Genomic DNA, 16,100 nt, shown 5'->3' on the forward strand with positions numbered 1-16,100 from the left:
CAAGTGTTGGCATGCCTTTTCTTAGGTAAGAGCCAAAATGATGTTAATATCTCGCCTTCTATCATTCATAGCACTGTGAAGAGAACAAGTTCATCAGAGCATGTTGGCCCCAACAACAGGAAAGACAGTGGTGTGGACTCCAAAAGCAATCGGACACGCACTGGTTCCACAGGGAGCAACTCCAGTGGCAAGAAAACCACAGAAAAGTATGGAAATTAATATATATTTGGTCTTTGTGCCCATGTGATTAAAAAAAAAGATGTTTACCTAATATGGGTAACTGAATAAGATGACTCATACAATCAAACATTGCACACACACATAGACAAGCACATTTGGGTGACTTGTTTCCTTTCTCACCCCCTGCAGCAAACAGAGGGAGCCTGTTTTCAGCGCAGGTAAGAGTCAGGTGCCCTGTTCCCATGTGATAGAGTATGAACCAGGACTGGATCACTCACAAACAAAGCAATGTTTATGCTGTCATTTCTCTTTTTGACTGGACTTTCCAAAAAGTACAGACTTTGATAACTCTTGTCAAGCACTCTAAATGAATGGCTGACCAACCAGAAGTTCTTTTGTTTAGCAGCAATGCAGCTCATTTAGTAGGCGGGAAATGCAAGAATTTGTTTTCCCCAGAGCTTTCTGCCTGTGTGCTCTCCAGTCATGGCTCATGAAGCTCACTGTCTATATTGTGCTGTACAGTCTTTTTTCGGTTCATTTCACAGTTCAATTACCTGATATTGTTTTATCAGTAACATCATCTCTTACCAAAAATATTTCCACTGTTTCTCATTTTTGTGTTTGTATACTTATATTTTATGCTTTTATATTTATTCAATTTTATTTTTGTCAAATTTATATTTTGTATGCATTTGGTCACAAATTAGAAATATAATATAATATAATATAAATTCTGTTAATATACATTTTTTACTGTAATATAAGCATAGAAACTGTACTGAGAGAGTAATTAACATAACTCTGTAGAGTACAGGGTCTTTTTCAAATAAAAGAAGCTTGAAATTTTCAAGGTCCGATAGGCGTTTATAGTCATTGTGTTTATCTATTATACATCAGTTTTGGTCTGAAGCTGTGTAATCTTCATTTTTTTAAAGAATACAAAGGAATTCAGCAGCAGTTCTTGGGAATGTCAGAGCAAATTGGATTTGGTGTCAGTGTAAAAGCAGAGCGTCCAGTGTGCGCAGCCTTATGAGGCAGAATAAAACTAACTGTTCTGCCTGAAGGCGGAATTTGCATGTTACTTACTGTATATTTGACCCAGTTGCTGTATTTAACTGTGCCAAAAACTGTGATTAATTGAAGTCATCAAGACAGCAATTCCAGATGTTAAATATACAGTACACCAAATTAATCAAACACCAGTGGAGATTTGTTAAATAGAGCGCTTGACAAATGAAACGACTTTCCCGGAGGAGCTTGTAGAGTAATTACCCACACATGGAAACCTGGGATCTTATGAACAGGGATCTGCCTTTCCATGAGCCATCTTCTGCCTTCTTACATGTTTGTCTGTGTCTCTGTACGTTCACAAAGGGATGCGACGTGTGACACACTGCAAAGGTAGGCACTGTTTGTCAACTGCCCCTTGTGTGAGCAGCTCTGTGGATACAACTTGATTCTCGAAGCCAGAGGGAAGTTATTTAAATCACTTCAACAATTAAAGAAGGCAATTACAACTCTGCTTACACATGCAATGTCAGCTGGTAGAGTTGAGAATCATTATTTATGAAGTGCCAGATACTGTAAAATAATTTTAATAAAGACCACATGAACAACCAGTGTTTACAGGAAATGACATCATAGAGGCCCCTGCTGACTCATGACTGTGTCAAGGTCAATAAATCGCTTAAAATATCAGATAATTTGAGCTTTTTATGACAAGGCAAGGTTATGCAGGAGGTAATATGTCATGTAGTGCATTTAAAAAAATTATGATATTTATGAATTAAAAATTAATGTTATTTGTAAACAAAATACTTTTACCTTGAAAAATATATTTAAAAACTATTTTAAGTTTAATGTGTACACTCAATTAAGATGTGTACACTCACATGTATGTAAGGTGTAAGGAAAATATTTATTTTAGAGTTATGTTTTTTTAAAACCATATGAATCCAACATGAATATAAAGAGTATATTTTTAAGAACTTGATGTGTTTTAAACTAGATTTTTAAATGATTTTTGCCACAAACCTGTGATTTTAAGGGGTTTCTGACATGTTTACATTTCGGCTGAAAGAATCATATAATGTCCCTTTATACAGTTTAAACTGGTATTCTAGAAAGTATGGTAATCTGGCTGACTTTGACAGCTCTGGCTTCATATTATGACAGAATTGGCTCCCACAGAGCTGTCTTGCGTAAAGGTCTGGGTTGATTAGACAAATGCGTGTGTGATAGAAGCTCCCACCTTCCTCCAGACATGCCACCCTTCCCAATAAACTAATGCGCACTCTCTGTAACACCCTTCTGAGTGATGCCAACCTGTGTTTGATTGCAGTGGAGCTAAAACACAAGCTGGTAACTCTTGAGTGATGCTGCTCTGACAGCTCCTGGGTGTTTTGCTCACTGCTCATGGCACTTGTTTTTCCACATGCACCATGGGAACACAACAGTTTCCTGCAGTCACACAGCAGCTCACTGGATGGTTTTTAGTCCAATAGTTTAATGCCACTTTTGCTCCACGCACACATATTTGTTCTTTCAGTCCCGTAAAGGGCATTTATCATCCTGCGTCAACTAGCTCTTCTGATTTTTTTTTTTTTTCTCAGAAACTGAAGTTTGGTGTTTATCATAAATCTAAAATTAAATGTCAGACACATGCATATCTATGTGCAGTGTGTCACTAGGTGGAAATTATTTTCCCCAAACTATAGTCTTCGATGCTGATGCAAAATTTGGTGAATGACTGTTTTATAGTCACAAAAAATCCCATAAGGCAAGTCAATTAAAGTACCAAATATCACTTGGAAACTTAATGTATCTTCAGAATAAATTTTTTCAGTTTGTTTCCAGTATTCCTGGCTTTCCTCTATGATAATATATCCTATACGCCTTGCCTACCCACTGTAATCAGCACTGCAAAATATCATTTTCGCAATCTGCATTTTTGGCTTGCTTTCCAGAAAAAAGTAAATATATTTAAAAACCAGACCAACATTTGTAAGAAAAATAAATAAATACTTTTTTTTTTTTTTTGTGGAAAGAGATATTTTGAATTTATTTATTTTTAGTTTATAAAAGTTTATTTTTCTTATCTCATTGGCTTTTTTTAGCATAAATATCTCTAAATCCTGCTCAATGTTTGCTTAAAACATATAAAAAAGAGATTGTTGCCAGAATAGTAAGATATATAAACTTCTTAATTCAAGATATATTGTTTGAAAATGATCTTAAACGTATTTGCTGAATTGTTCTTGCTTTAATGATGTTTATGGACAACAAGATAAAAATACTGATTGCGAAAAAGATTGTTTTGCAGTGTGGTTTCTTAGTATTGTTGAAGCCTTGTCGTCTTGTTAGTATGGTGGAATCTAAAGCTGTTGGACCATGTCTGATTATGATTATACTTCATCCCACCTCTCCACCCTCTCCTGCACCTGCCCTGTCCAATTTGACCACTTCACCTAGTAACCGTGCAGATCTATCTGCACCGACCGTCAAAAAGGACCGGATCCGCCGAACCCCCCAAATCCACGTCAACCGTGCCCTCGCAGTCTGCGAACACCCCGTCAGAGGCCAAGGTTGTGTCTGACAGAGCGGCCCGGCTCGGGAGCCGAAAGATCCCTCCGTTTACCCTTCCTCTGAGGAAGTGCACTTCGCAGTCAGTCCACTCGCCCTCAGATATGCCCACTTACAGGAGTCCAATCAAATCTCCCAGCCAGTATTTTCAAATCTGTTACTAAGCAAAACAGCTGTAATATTAGCCTTAGTCAGGTGTTAAGGATCTTTGAGTCTTTTGTTCTGTTTCGTTCTTTTTGTTTTGATTGTCACACTTTGATTTGGTTTAGTTTCATGTTGTTTCTGTCCATGTATGTTACACTGCATGTTCACACTTTTGTCTTTTTGCTTTTAAATAGATTTATTTTGTTCAAGTGTGCATTTTATTAAATGTACATTTCCTTTGCATGCATGCATGCATATCTGTGACTTTATTTTGTGTCTATTACTAATTTACCAAACCATGAAATTGCTGTATTCACATGCTTCTGCATTTGATTTCACATTGTTTGTCTTTACATTTAAATGGACTGTATCTCAAATACTGTACGTAATAAATTGTATGAAATCATTCCCTTTTAAATCTCACTGACCTATTTAATTATTTCCAGAACATAATATATATTATTCTAAACACTGTTTCAATTCCATCTAATCCTCCTTTTGGGATAAAATCCTTTTATTTTGTCTTGGATTAACATTTAATCTCCTCTTAAAATACACTACCATTCAAATTTTGGGGTCAGTAAGATTTTTTCATGTTTTTGAAAGAAGTCTCTTATGCTCACCAATGCTGCATTTATTCGACCAAAAATATGTATTACAATTTAAAATAGCATATTTTAAGATGTAATTTCCTGTGATGGCAAAGCTAAATTGTCAGCATCATTACTCCAGTCTTCAGTGTCACATGATCCTTCAGAAATCATTCTAATATTCTGATTGGCTGCTCAAGAAACATTTCTTATTATCAATGCTGAAAACAGTTGTGTAACTTAATATTTCTGTGTAAACCATTATACATCTTTTCAGAATTCTTTTCAGAGTTCAAAAGAACAGCATACATTTTTATGCTAAAAAGCTTTAAAATGAATCCTTGCTTAATAAAAGTATTAATTGCTTTATTTAAAAATGGCCCCAAACTTTTGAAAGGTAGTATATGTCTTCATTATTCTATCTCAGTCCAAATCTGGTGACATTAACCGCAACAGATGTCACAGCGATCCTTCGGTGACCCATGCATTTTCTTGCTCTAAATATCTGTGTTGCTTTTTCTAGATGAAGGGTATGTCAAAATGTATTTGAAGGGACGACCCATCACCATGTACATGCCCAAAGACCTGGTGGACACATACTGCCTGGAAACAAAGGCTGACTTGCCTCCTAAAAAACTGAAACTAGACTGGGTGTATCCTTTTATTGCTGCATGTGAAATAGAAATGGAGTCTCATTTAGATTGATTCTTGTATTGAACGCTCATTACTGTAAGATTGAATTACGCGTTGATTTATAATTGCACAGAGAATGAGCTTGTAAAAATGTCATGAGCTAAATGATGGATGTGGTTTCTAGGTCAAAGTCATGTTAAAATTACTGTGCATAATGTAAAGCTTCTTAAACGTGGACCTCAAAAGAAAGTATTATTCACTGTGATGTACTAATTCCATATTCTCATCCCAAGTTGCTGAATTTTGATGCTTGAAGGATGTCTTATCATATACCCTGTTTCTCTCTGGCTCAGCTGAGCACTGCAGCCTGTTGGAGTAGGATATTTTCTGCACTTCTTACCCATAATGCATTTGGTATATTCCCTGAAAAGGACTTTGTTAGACATAACTGAGGCTTTTCACAGAAAAAGCCCTTCATTGCTGAGGTTTGTCCACTGTTAAGCTCATCTAGAGTAGTTTTTGCTCTGAAAATTGCCATGAAACGGAAGAAATGGCTTCTCAAACAAGAAAAAATGTAGGGAGCGGGACTTGATTTTGTCCATCAGGAATTGATTGGATGGTTGTGGTTTGCTATTGCTGTGATCTCATGTGAGTGACAAGTTTTCCCGCCAGTAAACACCATCAAAGAGATATCGCTTCAAGAGGGAGGGGAAGTTAACAGAAATTTAAAAAAAATATGTACACAGATAAATCATTTAGAATAAATACTTAAATATTCCATAAAAAAAAATCCATTTTGATTTCTTGGTGACTTTAACTATGAGCCAGTTACGGTTACCGGGGCCGCGACTGTCGATCCAACCTGTACTTGCTCCCGACGGGGGAAACGGTTTACTTCATCGCCTCTGTTGTCGTGCTGTATAATGTGGATGAGCAACTACAAAGACACTACACTGGACATACTGATGATATCAAGTGGTAAGACTTACATTTCTGTCAGTATGATGTCATTGTCCATGTGGTCATCATAGCATACACTGATGTCACACTCTGTAAGATCATTAGACTTGTACATTCAGTATCATTTCATCACCTCAGATATTTTAATAAACTGCCATGTTGAAAGAACATGCTGCTGCTTAAATTACTAGCCTATTCAAATATTCTGCAGCCTATTTTTTTTTTTAAAAACCTATGCCGAATAAAGGATTTCAGAGCAATGTTGTTTAATTTTGGTGTGCAATTCCACAGAACATTTATCATTAGTTGTGTCACTGAAGGGTATTATTCATTCCACTGTCATCCCAGAGTCTGTATTTTGCCTCTCACCCTATTAGTTCTGTTTGGGGCACGAGAGTATGGGATATGGGCCATTTTAAAAGCTCAGAATTATAGTTCATACTTTATACATAAACCTCCGGTTTCACAAACTAGGCTGAAGCCTAGTCCTAGACTACAGTGCATGTTTGAGCTGTTAACTGAACGCAACGTGCACTGACATATCTTAAAGGGGTCATGACATGGTTTTTTGTTTTGTTTTATTATGTTCCCTTAGGTGCAATTATAGTATTAATATAGTTTTTTGTACAAAAAAATTTAAAAATGTAGTGATTTATGACCTTTCCCCACCCTGTTTCTCCCCCTCTGATTCAAACAGTCTGTTTTGGAGGTGTTTCCCCTTTAAGAGTTCAGTGTTAACGCCCATTGTTATGATTGGCTAACGTCAGTGCTGCTTATGCATAAATTATTAACGTTAATCATTTTGTATCACATGTACACAATGCTCCGCTACGTGAAACTTCGGTCTTCCGATCTTTTACCATCGTCTCAATTGATTTTGATTCATATGCGCGAGAGAGAGAGAGAGAGGGAGAGCAAGACAGTTTGAAGGTGCGCTCTCTCTCTCTAGGGGGCTAAAAACCATAAAAACACCATCGAGCGAAATGAGGCGTAGTTGTCTTGCGCTGGAGGCGGTCATATGCAAACGACTGGTACGTCACTTCGTACCGTGACGTCACTAAGTTCAGAGGATCTAGAACGAGCTGTATTTAGAGCTTGATTAAATAAATGCTTCGTTTATAATGGGGAGGACGTCTTAAGCTATGAAACTTGCAGGAAGTTTTAATAGTACATAGATCTCTTATATACCAAAAGATCAAGGCAAATTCGGTTTCTCATGTCATGACCCCGGCCTTTAAAATATGTCAGTACCATTGTTTTGTCTCAAGATGCACACCGGTAATGTTTTTTTTTTAGGGCACGTTTATAAAAGCTACTTAAATGCCCTAATTAAACTAAGCCCTAATCCTGGCTTAATCTAAGCCCTGTCTGTTAACCCAGGCCAAAATGTAATTAAATTAGTTAAGCTATATTTAACATTGAAGTGTTCATATTGATGACTTTCCCTATTTGAACATCCTATTTTCCACTTAACTTTCTCTTAATAAAACTATTCAACCACCATGAGAGGTCAGTAAGATTTAAACAAAAAAATAATAATTAAGGTTACATTTTATTTTAAGGTGACGTAGTTACTTTGTACTTAGTCAAATAAGTACATAAGAACTGAGTAATATTAATTAACTACATGTACTTACTATAGAGTTACTGTTAGAGTTAGGGTTTGGTTTAGAATTATTTACTTGTAATAATGCATAATTTACTGTTATTACTATAGTAAGTAGTAAATAGTAACGTGCAACTACTTCACCTTTAAATAAAGTGTTACCGAAATTAATACTTTTATTCACCAAGGATGCATTAATTTGATCAAAAGTGAGAGTAAAGACATTTATAATGTTACAAAAGATTTCTATATCCAATAAACGCTGTTTTTTGTATCACGCACGCATGCAACTGTTTTCAACATTGATAATAATAATAAATGTTTCTTGAGCAGCAAATCAGCATATTAGAATGATTTCTGAAGGATCATGTGACACTGAAGACTGGAGTAGTGATGATGAAAATTCAGCTTTGTCATCATTACATTAAACAGTTCTTTTGAATTTTAATATTTCACAATATAACTGTCTCACTGTATTTTTGATCAGATAAAATCAACCTTAGTAAGAGACTGCTTTCCGACCACAAACTTTTGAATGGTAGTGTATGTCAATGGTGACTCCAAACTTAAAAACAGACAAAACACAGTAAAATATGACTGAGTACTTTCCCACTTGACCTCTAGCTGAGAGACAAGACATTAACACAGCTACAACACAACTGATCACACTACTGTCAGAAGACTTTCTTCTAAACACGGAAAACCTCATACTTTTTCATCTGTAGAGGAATTTACAGAATGTCTAATCTAAGTCAAAGGCCTTGAGCAAGAAAAGCGTCAACAGAAACCAAGGACCTGTGATTAAAATGTAGATGATCTGTTTCCTGTGTTTATGAACGGTCCTGTGAGTCATAATTGTCAAAGGCATTGTGTTGTGATGGCATAGACATAAATGTGGGATGTCCTCTCACTGCTGTGTCATCGCCTCACGCCTCAACAGTCCCAGCTGTCTACATCTTTAACCTCTTTTCTCTTCCCCTACAGCCTCGCTGTCCATCCCGATAAAATCACCATAGCAACAGGACAAGTGGCTGGCACATCCTCAGATGGAAAAGTAAGATTGGTTATTCAGCTCAGATATTTTAAACCGGTGTCATTCGTAACCATTAATAGCTTGATCTAGCATTATATCCTAATTATCAGATGCGCCTCAGGAGTCTGTCATAACAAACGTGCATGATCACAATCTCAAATCCACATGCTTCAAATGTAGAAGTTGAATTGGTCTGTCTGTGTCTGGCAGCAGTTGGCACCTCACGTGCGAGTGTGGGACTCTGTGAGTTTGAACACGTTGCACATCCTTGGAAGTGGTTTCTTTGACCGAGCTCTGGTCTGCCTCTCCTTCTCCAAGTCGGTAAGAGGCAGTCACTCTATATTATGTCACCAAATAAACGTCGTCATGTGCCACAGCAAAACACAGCCTATAGATCAAATGTTTCTTTATTATGAAATATAAAGGTACTTGTTGGTATTTGTGGGTGATACTTTAAATGTACCTGTCATAAGAGCTTTAGAGTGATTAAAAATGTATTTTAAAACATTCAGAACGGTGGAAGCTGGTTGTGTGTTGTGGATGACTCCAATGACCACATTCTCTCTGTGTGGGACTGGCACAGGGAAGAAAGACTAGCTGAAGTCAAGGTGAGTGCTTCATAATACATAGCAGTGTCTACTTTTGTGTTAGTGTACCTTGCATGTCAACAAGGGCAGTTCACAAGTAAACTGATTGTTTTTTTTTATGCACATCTTTACAACTTCTCTTTCTCTGCCCTCAGTGCTCAAATGAGTCAATCTTTGCTGCTGATTTCCACCCGACAGATGCTAATATAATTGTCACGTGTGGAAAGTCGCATCTTTACTTCTGGTCATTAGAAAAAGGGTCTCTTGTGAAAAAACAGGGTCTTTTTGAGGTAATCTCCTATAAGACTTTGTGGTTAGATTTAATGAAACTTTTCCATTTGATTCAAATTTCATTTTTTGATGATTGATAGCATGATGCATGTTTAGATATTGTAAAACATGTGCATCATGCACACTAGCAGTCAAATGTTTTGATACATCAAAACTAGAAAATGACACAAATGGAAGTACTGTATGAATTATATTATGTAGTGATGAAAAAAGTTCCAATTAAAACGTTTTTAGCTTCATCTGGTGCCTAATGGGATTAATTAACATTTTACTTTAGTTAAGAAATGTATACACTGCCGTTCAAAAGTCTGGGGTTGATAAGATTTTGAAAGAAGTCTCTTATGTTCACCAAGGCTGCATTTATTTGATCAAAACTACAGCAAGTATTGTCAAAAATGATTGCAATTTAAATATAGTTTTAAATATATTTTAAAATGTAATTTATTCCTGTGATGCAAAGCTGAATATTCAGCAGTCAATACTTCAGTCTTCAGTGTCACATGATGAAGAATTTATTTGAAATAGAAATATTTTGATACATTAGAAATGTGCTTACTTTTACCTTTGATCAATTTAATGTGTCTTTGGCCTTGGCTAATAAAAGTATTAAATTCTTTCAAAAAATGTATATTTGTCTCCAAACCTAGTTTCCAGCATTCAAGCGTAAGACTTTAGATTTAAAGGCTCTTAAGATCATGAGAAACATAAATTCAGTCAAATGTGTCCAAACATTTCACTGTGTAGTTGTAGAATATATAAAACACATGTATTATCATTTTTTTTGTGTGTGTGTGTGTGTGATACATCTATTGCATTTCTGCTTTAAAAATAAAGTAATATTTATGTTTCTTGCAGAAACAAGAGAAGCCCAAGTTTGTATTGTGTGTGACTTTTTCAGAAAATGGCGACGCCATCACTGGAGACTCGAGTGGAAATATACTTGTGTGGGGCAAAGGTAGAACAATAAACGGTTTATTATTATTAGTGAGTTATTCTGTGATTTATTCGAATGTTTTGTATGAGCCTACTTCTATTAAACGTTGTAAAATATCTATTTTATGAAATTCAATTATGAATGTTGTTTGTACAGTATAACAGCTGTGTGTTATCTAAGGGTGAGCCTCCTGCTACCAACAAAACATTCTTTATTTAGTGATAATAAAAGAGAGAATGTGCTCCATTTTTACACAAATCAACAAGACTCTTTTCATGAAGGCTGTGAACACCTTTGATTGTTATACTGATGCTGGTTTACAGTACAGGTTTATATAATGCTTGTTTTCTGGTCATGGTTCACAGGATCTAATCGTATTAGCTTGGCCATTCAGGGAGCACATGAGGCAAGCATCTTTGCACTTTGCATGTTGAGAAATGGGACGCTGGTCTCAGGTGGGAAGGACCGTAAACTCATCTCATGGGATGCAAATTATCAAAAGATTCAAACAGTGGAGGTAAGGCATACTTAGATATCATTTTGATGCAGTATGCATTTATATGCTTGAATAGTAGTACCAGATTCAAGCAGGTAGCCATAATTTACCACCAATTTTATATGTAACTTTCAGGTGCCCGAGTTATATGGCCCTATTCGAACTGTGGCTGAAGGACGGGGAGAAACGGTTCTTATTGGCACCACCAAAAACTATGTCCTACAAGGCAGTCTGGATGGAGAGTTTATACCCATCACCCAGGTAAGTTTACCAGTATATGTACAATACCGAAGAGTAAATGAATAGGTATGGATATAGAATAAAACTGAGAAAAGAACCAAGGTTTTCAGGGGGTTTGTTGAGAAGATACTTATATTTAATTTAATAAAGTTATTAACCGATTTCTAAGTTCTATCTAATTATTTACTACAATATTTTTTAGAGAAGAATGTGTCTATACTGGTATATATTGGATATATATTGGAGACTGGGCATGTACAGTATAGTTCTCAGACCTTTGCTGTCATCAAATACTCACTTAAAATTTGTCTTTACAGTAATAGAATTTTAACAAAATAATTAGTTTATATTTTAAAATATAAAACTTTAATAATTTAAATATTGAATATGACATATTCAATAATATATTTAAATTATTACATGTATAATATTTAAATTATTGTATGTTAAATCATTATGAAATCTCAAAATCAATATAATTTTTTTCATACTGTGCATTATCATGTTGTGATGCCTAAATTCACTTTTGATTTTTGTTTTTGATGCATTATTTTTAAATGAATTAAAAAAAAAAATTAAATGAAATTATTTAGACAAAATAAATAAAAATAATTATTTAGACTAAATTACTTAGTCGATATTTGATATATTTTGGATCCTGTTTTCCAATATATTTCTCCCTATTTTTACATTTAGATGAGACCTTTAAATATTTAAAAATATAATATATTGAAATTATTAAATATATAATTTTATAATTTAATAACACTGTTAAATGTAATCTTTAGCAAATCTCAAAATGAATGCCCATTTTCATGCTGTACATTATAATATCTGTAATATGCCCACATTCACTTGTAGCATTTAAAACGATTTACTTTTGTTTTTGATGTTTATTGTAAAACGATTTAGGCATATACTTCTGTATTCAGTCTGTATTCTAAAATATTAATAGCATGAAATAATTATTGGCCTATCAGTATCAGACAGAATATTAATATCGGTGCATCACCAGTAGTAATGTTATTTAATGAGTTTGACTACAGATTTATTCCCTTGTATGTGAATCTTTTTGAAAATGAATCTTTTTAGTGTAAAAGATTAACTCGGTTTGTGGATCTAAAACAGAAGATGATTGATGTTTGAAACTTTCTTTGAAATTCAAACCAAATGTTTGCCTCTGTTTTATTGTAAGGGCCACACAGATGAGCTATGGGGCCTGACTGTACACCCCCTGAAGCATCAGTTCCTCACCTGTGGATATGACAAGCATGTCTGCCTGTGGGATTCTGCCTCCCATCAGCCCATCTGGTCCAAAACATTGGAGGTGAGCGACCTGCCTCTGTAGGCTTCACTTGCATTACTGTAGTGTCATCTCACAGCTTGCACATCAGTTTCTTGTTACTGAAAACCTTGGCACTACTGCGACTATAATGAAAAGAGCTCTGGTGTTCCTTAGGCTGAGATGTAACCGCATTTGCGTTGACAGGATGTTTGATTGAGCATGTATGTGTGTTTCCCTCATGGACAGGACGCCGCTCAATCGGCCGGCTTCCACCCTTCTGGGGCAACGGTTGCTATAGGAACACAGATGGGCAGGTGAGGCGAGCCATTTCTTTTCATCAATGGGGTCCCTGACACATCATTACAATTCAGGAAAGTGGTCTAATAGAGTGTTACATGAAAGACCCAAACACTTATTATTATGCTAATGCCACACAGGAACACAATACCATCCCAGCGGCATTCTTCAGCCGTCTTTGATTTCCTTTTTTTTTTCCCTAATAAAGGCTTTGGATGAAGACCTCATCTAAGAGTCTAACCTTTTATTATGTTTCAGGTTCTTTAGACCTGTGTGTTTAATATTGTCCTTTCACTCATCAATCTGCACACAGGTGGCTTGTTCTCGATACTGAATCGAAGGATCTCGTCACGGTGCACACGGATGGGAACGAACAGCTTTCGGTTATGCGCTTTTCTCCAGGTTAGAGTTAATTCAGTGAATTAATTTCACTGCTGGCTGGGAAAGCATTAGGAAGTTAGCCAGAAACTAGTGCTCATTAAAGTCTCTGCAATTGATTCGGTTATTCCTTCCAGATGGTAATTTCCTTGCAGTCGGGTCACATGACAACTACATCTACATTTATGCTGTGGCAGAAAATGGCAAGAAATACAGTAGAGTTGGAAAGTGCTCAGTAAGTATGTTTATGCAAAATATGACTTGTTTTGTATAATTAATGAGTGTAATAGATTATTATAGACCATAGATCAGATCATAGACCAGCTGATTCTAACACATTACAGTGTTATGTTAGTATTATTTCTATACTATTATAGTATTTATTATTTTGAATTAGCTTTTATTTTTATATTTTCAGTTACATTTTCATTTGGTTGTTTTTGCCCTTTTTTATATTTCTATTAAGCTATAATTTTTTTTTGTTTAAGTAATTTTAGCACTTCAACTAAAATGTATTTTATTTCATTTAATTTCTTTTTTTTGTTGTTTTTTTCCTAAATGTTTTTCTAATATTTATATTTTATTTCAGCTTTATTTTTATAATGAAAAGTTTTAACTTAGTTAAAAACACTGCCACATTATTATTATTATTTTGAATGCACACAAACACACATCTGTCTCCTCAAATTCAGGTTGTTTTTAATGTTTGTACCCACTGTCTGTTATTGCTCACAGGGTCATTCTAGTTTCATCACCCATCTGGATTGGTCTGTGGATTCTCAGTACTTGGTATCCAACTCAGGAGACTATGAGATCCTTTACTGTAAGTATCTTTACTTTGAGGGCTGATACTTTATTTCTACTTCAGAGGTTTTTTTTGCATCTTTTCTAGATGTTAGTGATTACAAATATTAGCCATTCTGCATAGGTGCATGAGTGGCATTGTACTTTTTCCTTCATTACTTGACCGCAACCATAATAAGTTAGTTAAATTTAAATTAATTTGAATACAGTATGGCTGAAGTTACCAAACACTGTTACATAGAAATACTCAATATTAAACTTTTATTTAAAGCTCCAGTCCGTAACTTTTTGGGGTTAAAAATTATCCAAAATAAATGTTTGAGCAAGTACATGACCAGCCAGTGTTCAAAACTATCTGCTTGCCTTAGCTTGATTCAAAGCGGTAAGCTTGTAATAATGTTTTTAATTCCAGTGGTACTGGTGGATTTCAGCGGGAAATTCGAGCATGTCTTTTCGTCATTACGTCACATCTGTACACATAAAGAAGGAGTCTCGGCTAGTAGGCTATATTGCGTGTGAGGATGTTGGAGGTGGAGATTTATAGCCTTTTCTCACAGCACTTGATATAATTAAACTTATTAATTTGATGGCGGATCCATAAAGGTTCAAACTACAATAACCAGTGACAACTGGAGGTTCACCCATTGTAGAATGCAAAAGACTTTGGATGAGAGTTAGGAAAAAGAGACTGCAACCGCCGGTCAAATGCGAAAACAAGGATAAATATCTGAAGGGCATTAAATGTAGTCACGCAATGCTGATGTTGTTAACATTAACAATTTGAGAACAAAGTATAATTTGCACGGTTTGACGTGATATGATAATCGATTGTTAGATTAATCAGCGCGATTTACTTCAATGCTTTTTTTCCCTTAGTTGGTCAGAACAAAAGTGGATGTTACTTACTTGTTCAGAAGACATTTTAGGGTGAAAATTCTTATGTTGGTCATACTTCCAAAAAGTAGAATCTGTGATTGCGAATGACAGTATCCACACCGGCGCGGTGACTGACAGCCGTACATTCTCCTCAAAACATTGGATTCATCCGCACTGTGCCGTGCCGAGGCACAACTCAATTAAAGTTGATAATTCCGCGAATAACTGCAATTGCAGATTTCAAACAGAGATGGCGACAAAGAGGAAAAACTGCGGACTGCAGCTTTAAATCAGTGGTTCTCAACCTTTTTGACTTTTCATTTCAAGTTACGAAAATAGCATTATAATAATAATAATAAATAATTCATCACCGATAATAAACATTTCATCTGACAGCAGATACTGAATCAGGACAATGTGTTTTTCTCATCTGACAGAAGAGTCTTTCTTTCACGCACGTCTTTCAAAATAAAGAAAAACACTTATTTTACGTATTTTGCTATTGTTGTATTACGTATACACTTACGTATTTTGCTGTTGTGGTTTCTTTGACTGCTCACTCCGCGACCCACCAGTTGAAAAACACTGTCTTAAGTCATCTTGCGGGCCCCTAGTGGACCTCGGCCTCCTGGTTGTTAAATCCACCCATTTATACTATAAATTCATTGTTGTCTTCCAGGGATTCCCTCTGTGTGCAAGCAAGTTGTGAGTGTGGAGACCACCCGGGATATTGAATGGGCCACTTTCACCTGTACTCTGGGCTTCCTTGTTTTTGGTAAGGTTTGTGTTTTATGTCATGCATGGCAGTGTGAAATAAAAAATAAAAAATATTACATTTCTTTAAAACAGTTGAATTTGTAGTGATAGTAAATAAATATAGCTATTAGCTAAACATATCACAGCCTTCTTCATATGCCCATAACTGCACAAAAGAGTTATTTTTGTAGTGTTTTCTTTTATAAATGTTAGCATACAGCCATGAATCTATAAGAAAATGACATGTATATTCTGTTTGTGTTAGGACTGTGGCCGGATGGCTCAGATGGGACTGACATCAATGCTGTGTGCAGTTCATATGCAAAGAGACTGCTCGTCACCGGAGACGACTTTGGCAAAGTTCACCTTTTCTCATTCCCCTGCTCTCAGTCCCGGGTAAGAAACAGCACTAAATCTCGGGTCGTAGG

At 35.7% G+C, this 16,100-nt stretch overlaps 1 protein-coding gene across 9 annotated transcripts in view; it reads left to right on the top strand.

Moving 5' to 3' along the window:
- eml1 (EMAP like 1) overlaps positions 1–16,100 on the top strand; it is a 50,926-nt gene that overhangs the window by 33,547 nt on the left and 1,279 nt on the right. For 5 of the 9 annotated variants that reach the window (XM_056266302.1, XM_056266297.1, XM_056266300.1 and 2 more), the window contains 19 exons: positions 72–206; positions 370–398; positions 1,555–1,581; positions 5,020–5,149; positions 5,958–6,107; positions 8,680–8,749; positions 8,939–9,049; positions 9,241–9,336; positions 9,471–9,605; positions 10,462–10,561; positions 10,906–11,057; positions 11,172–11,297; positions 12,472–12,603; positions 12,808–12,875; positions 13,172–13,260; positions 13,374–13,471; positions 13,972–14,059; positions 15,596–15,691; positions 15,938–16,068. In XM_056266302.1, coding sequence (XP_056122277.1) covers positions 72–206; positions 370–398; positions 1,555–1,581; positions 5,020–5,149; positions 5,958–6,107; positions 8,680–8,749; positions 8,939–9,049; positions 9,241–9,336; positions 9,471–9,605; positions 10,462–10,561; positions 10,906–11,057; positions 11,172–11,297; positions 12,472–12,603; positions 12,808–12,875; positions 13,172–13,260; positions 13,374–13,471; positions 13,972–14,059; positions 15,596–15,691; positions 15,938–16,068 — 1,963 coding nt within the window. The remainder of the gene's footprint in view (positions 1–71; positions 207–369; positions 399–1,554; positions 1,582–5,019; positions 5,150–5,957; positions 6,108–8,679; positions 8,750–8,938; positions 9,050–9,240; positions 9,337–9,470; positions 9,606–10,461; positions 10,562–10,905; positions 11,058–11,171; positions 11,298–12,471; positions 12,604–12,807; positions 12,876–13,171; positions 13,261–13,373; positions 13,472–13,971; positions 14,060–15,595; positions 15,692–15,937; positions 16,069–16,100) is intronic. The other 4 variants (XM_056266299.1, XM_056266303.1, XM_056266306.1 and 1 more) reach the window with 2 other exon arrangements.

Source organism: Rhinichthys klamathensis, unplaced genomic scaffold (genome assembly GCF_029890125.1).
Source record: "Rhinichthys klamathensis goyatoka isolate OS25496 unplaced genomic scaffold, OSU_Roscu_1.1 h1tg000247l_1, whole genome shotgun sequence".
Lineage (NCBI taxonomy): Eukaryota > Metazoa > Chordata > Actinopteri > Cypriniformes > Leuciscidae > Rhinichthys > Rhinichthys klamathensis.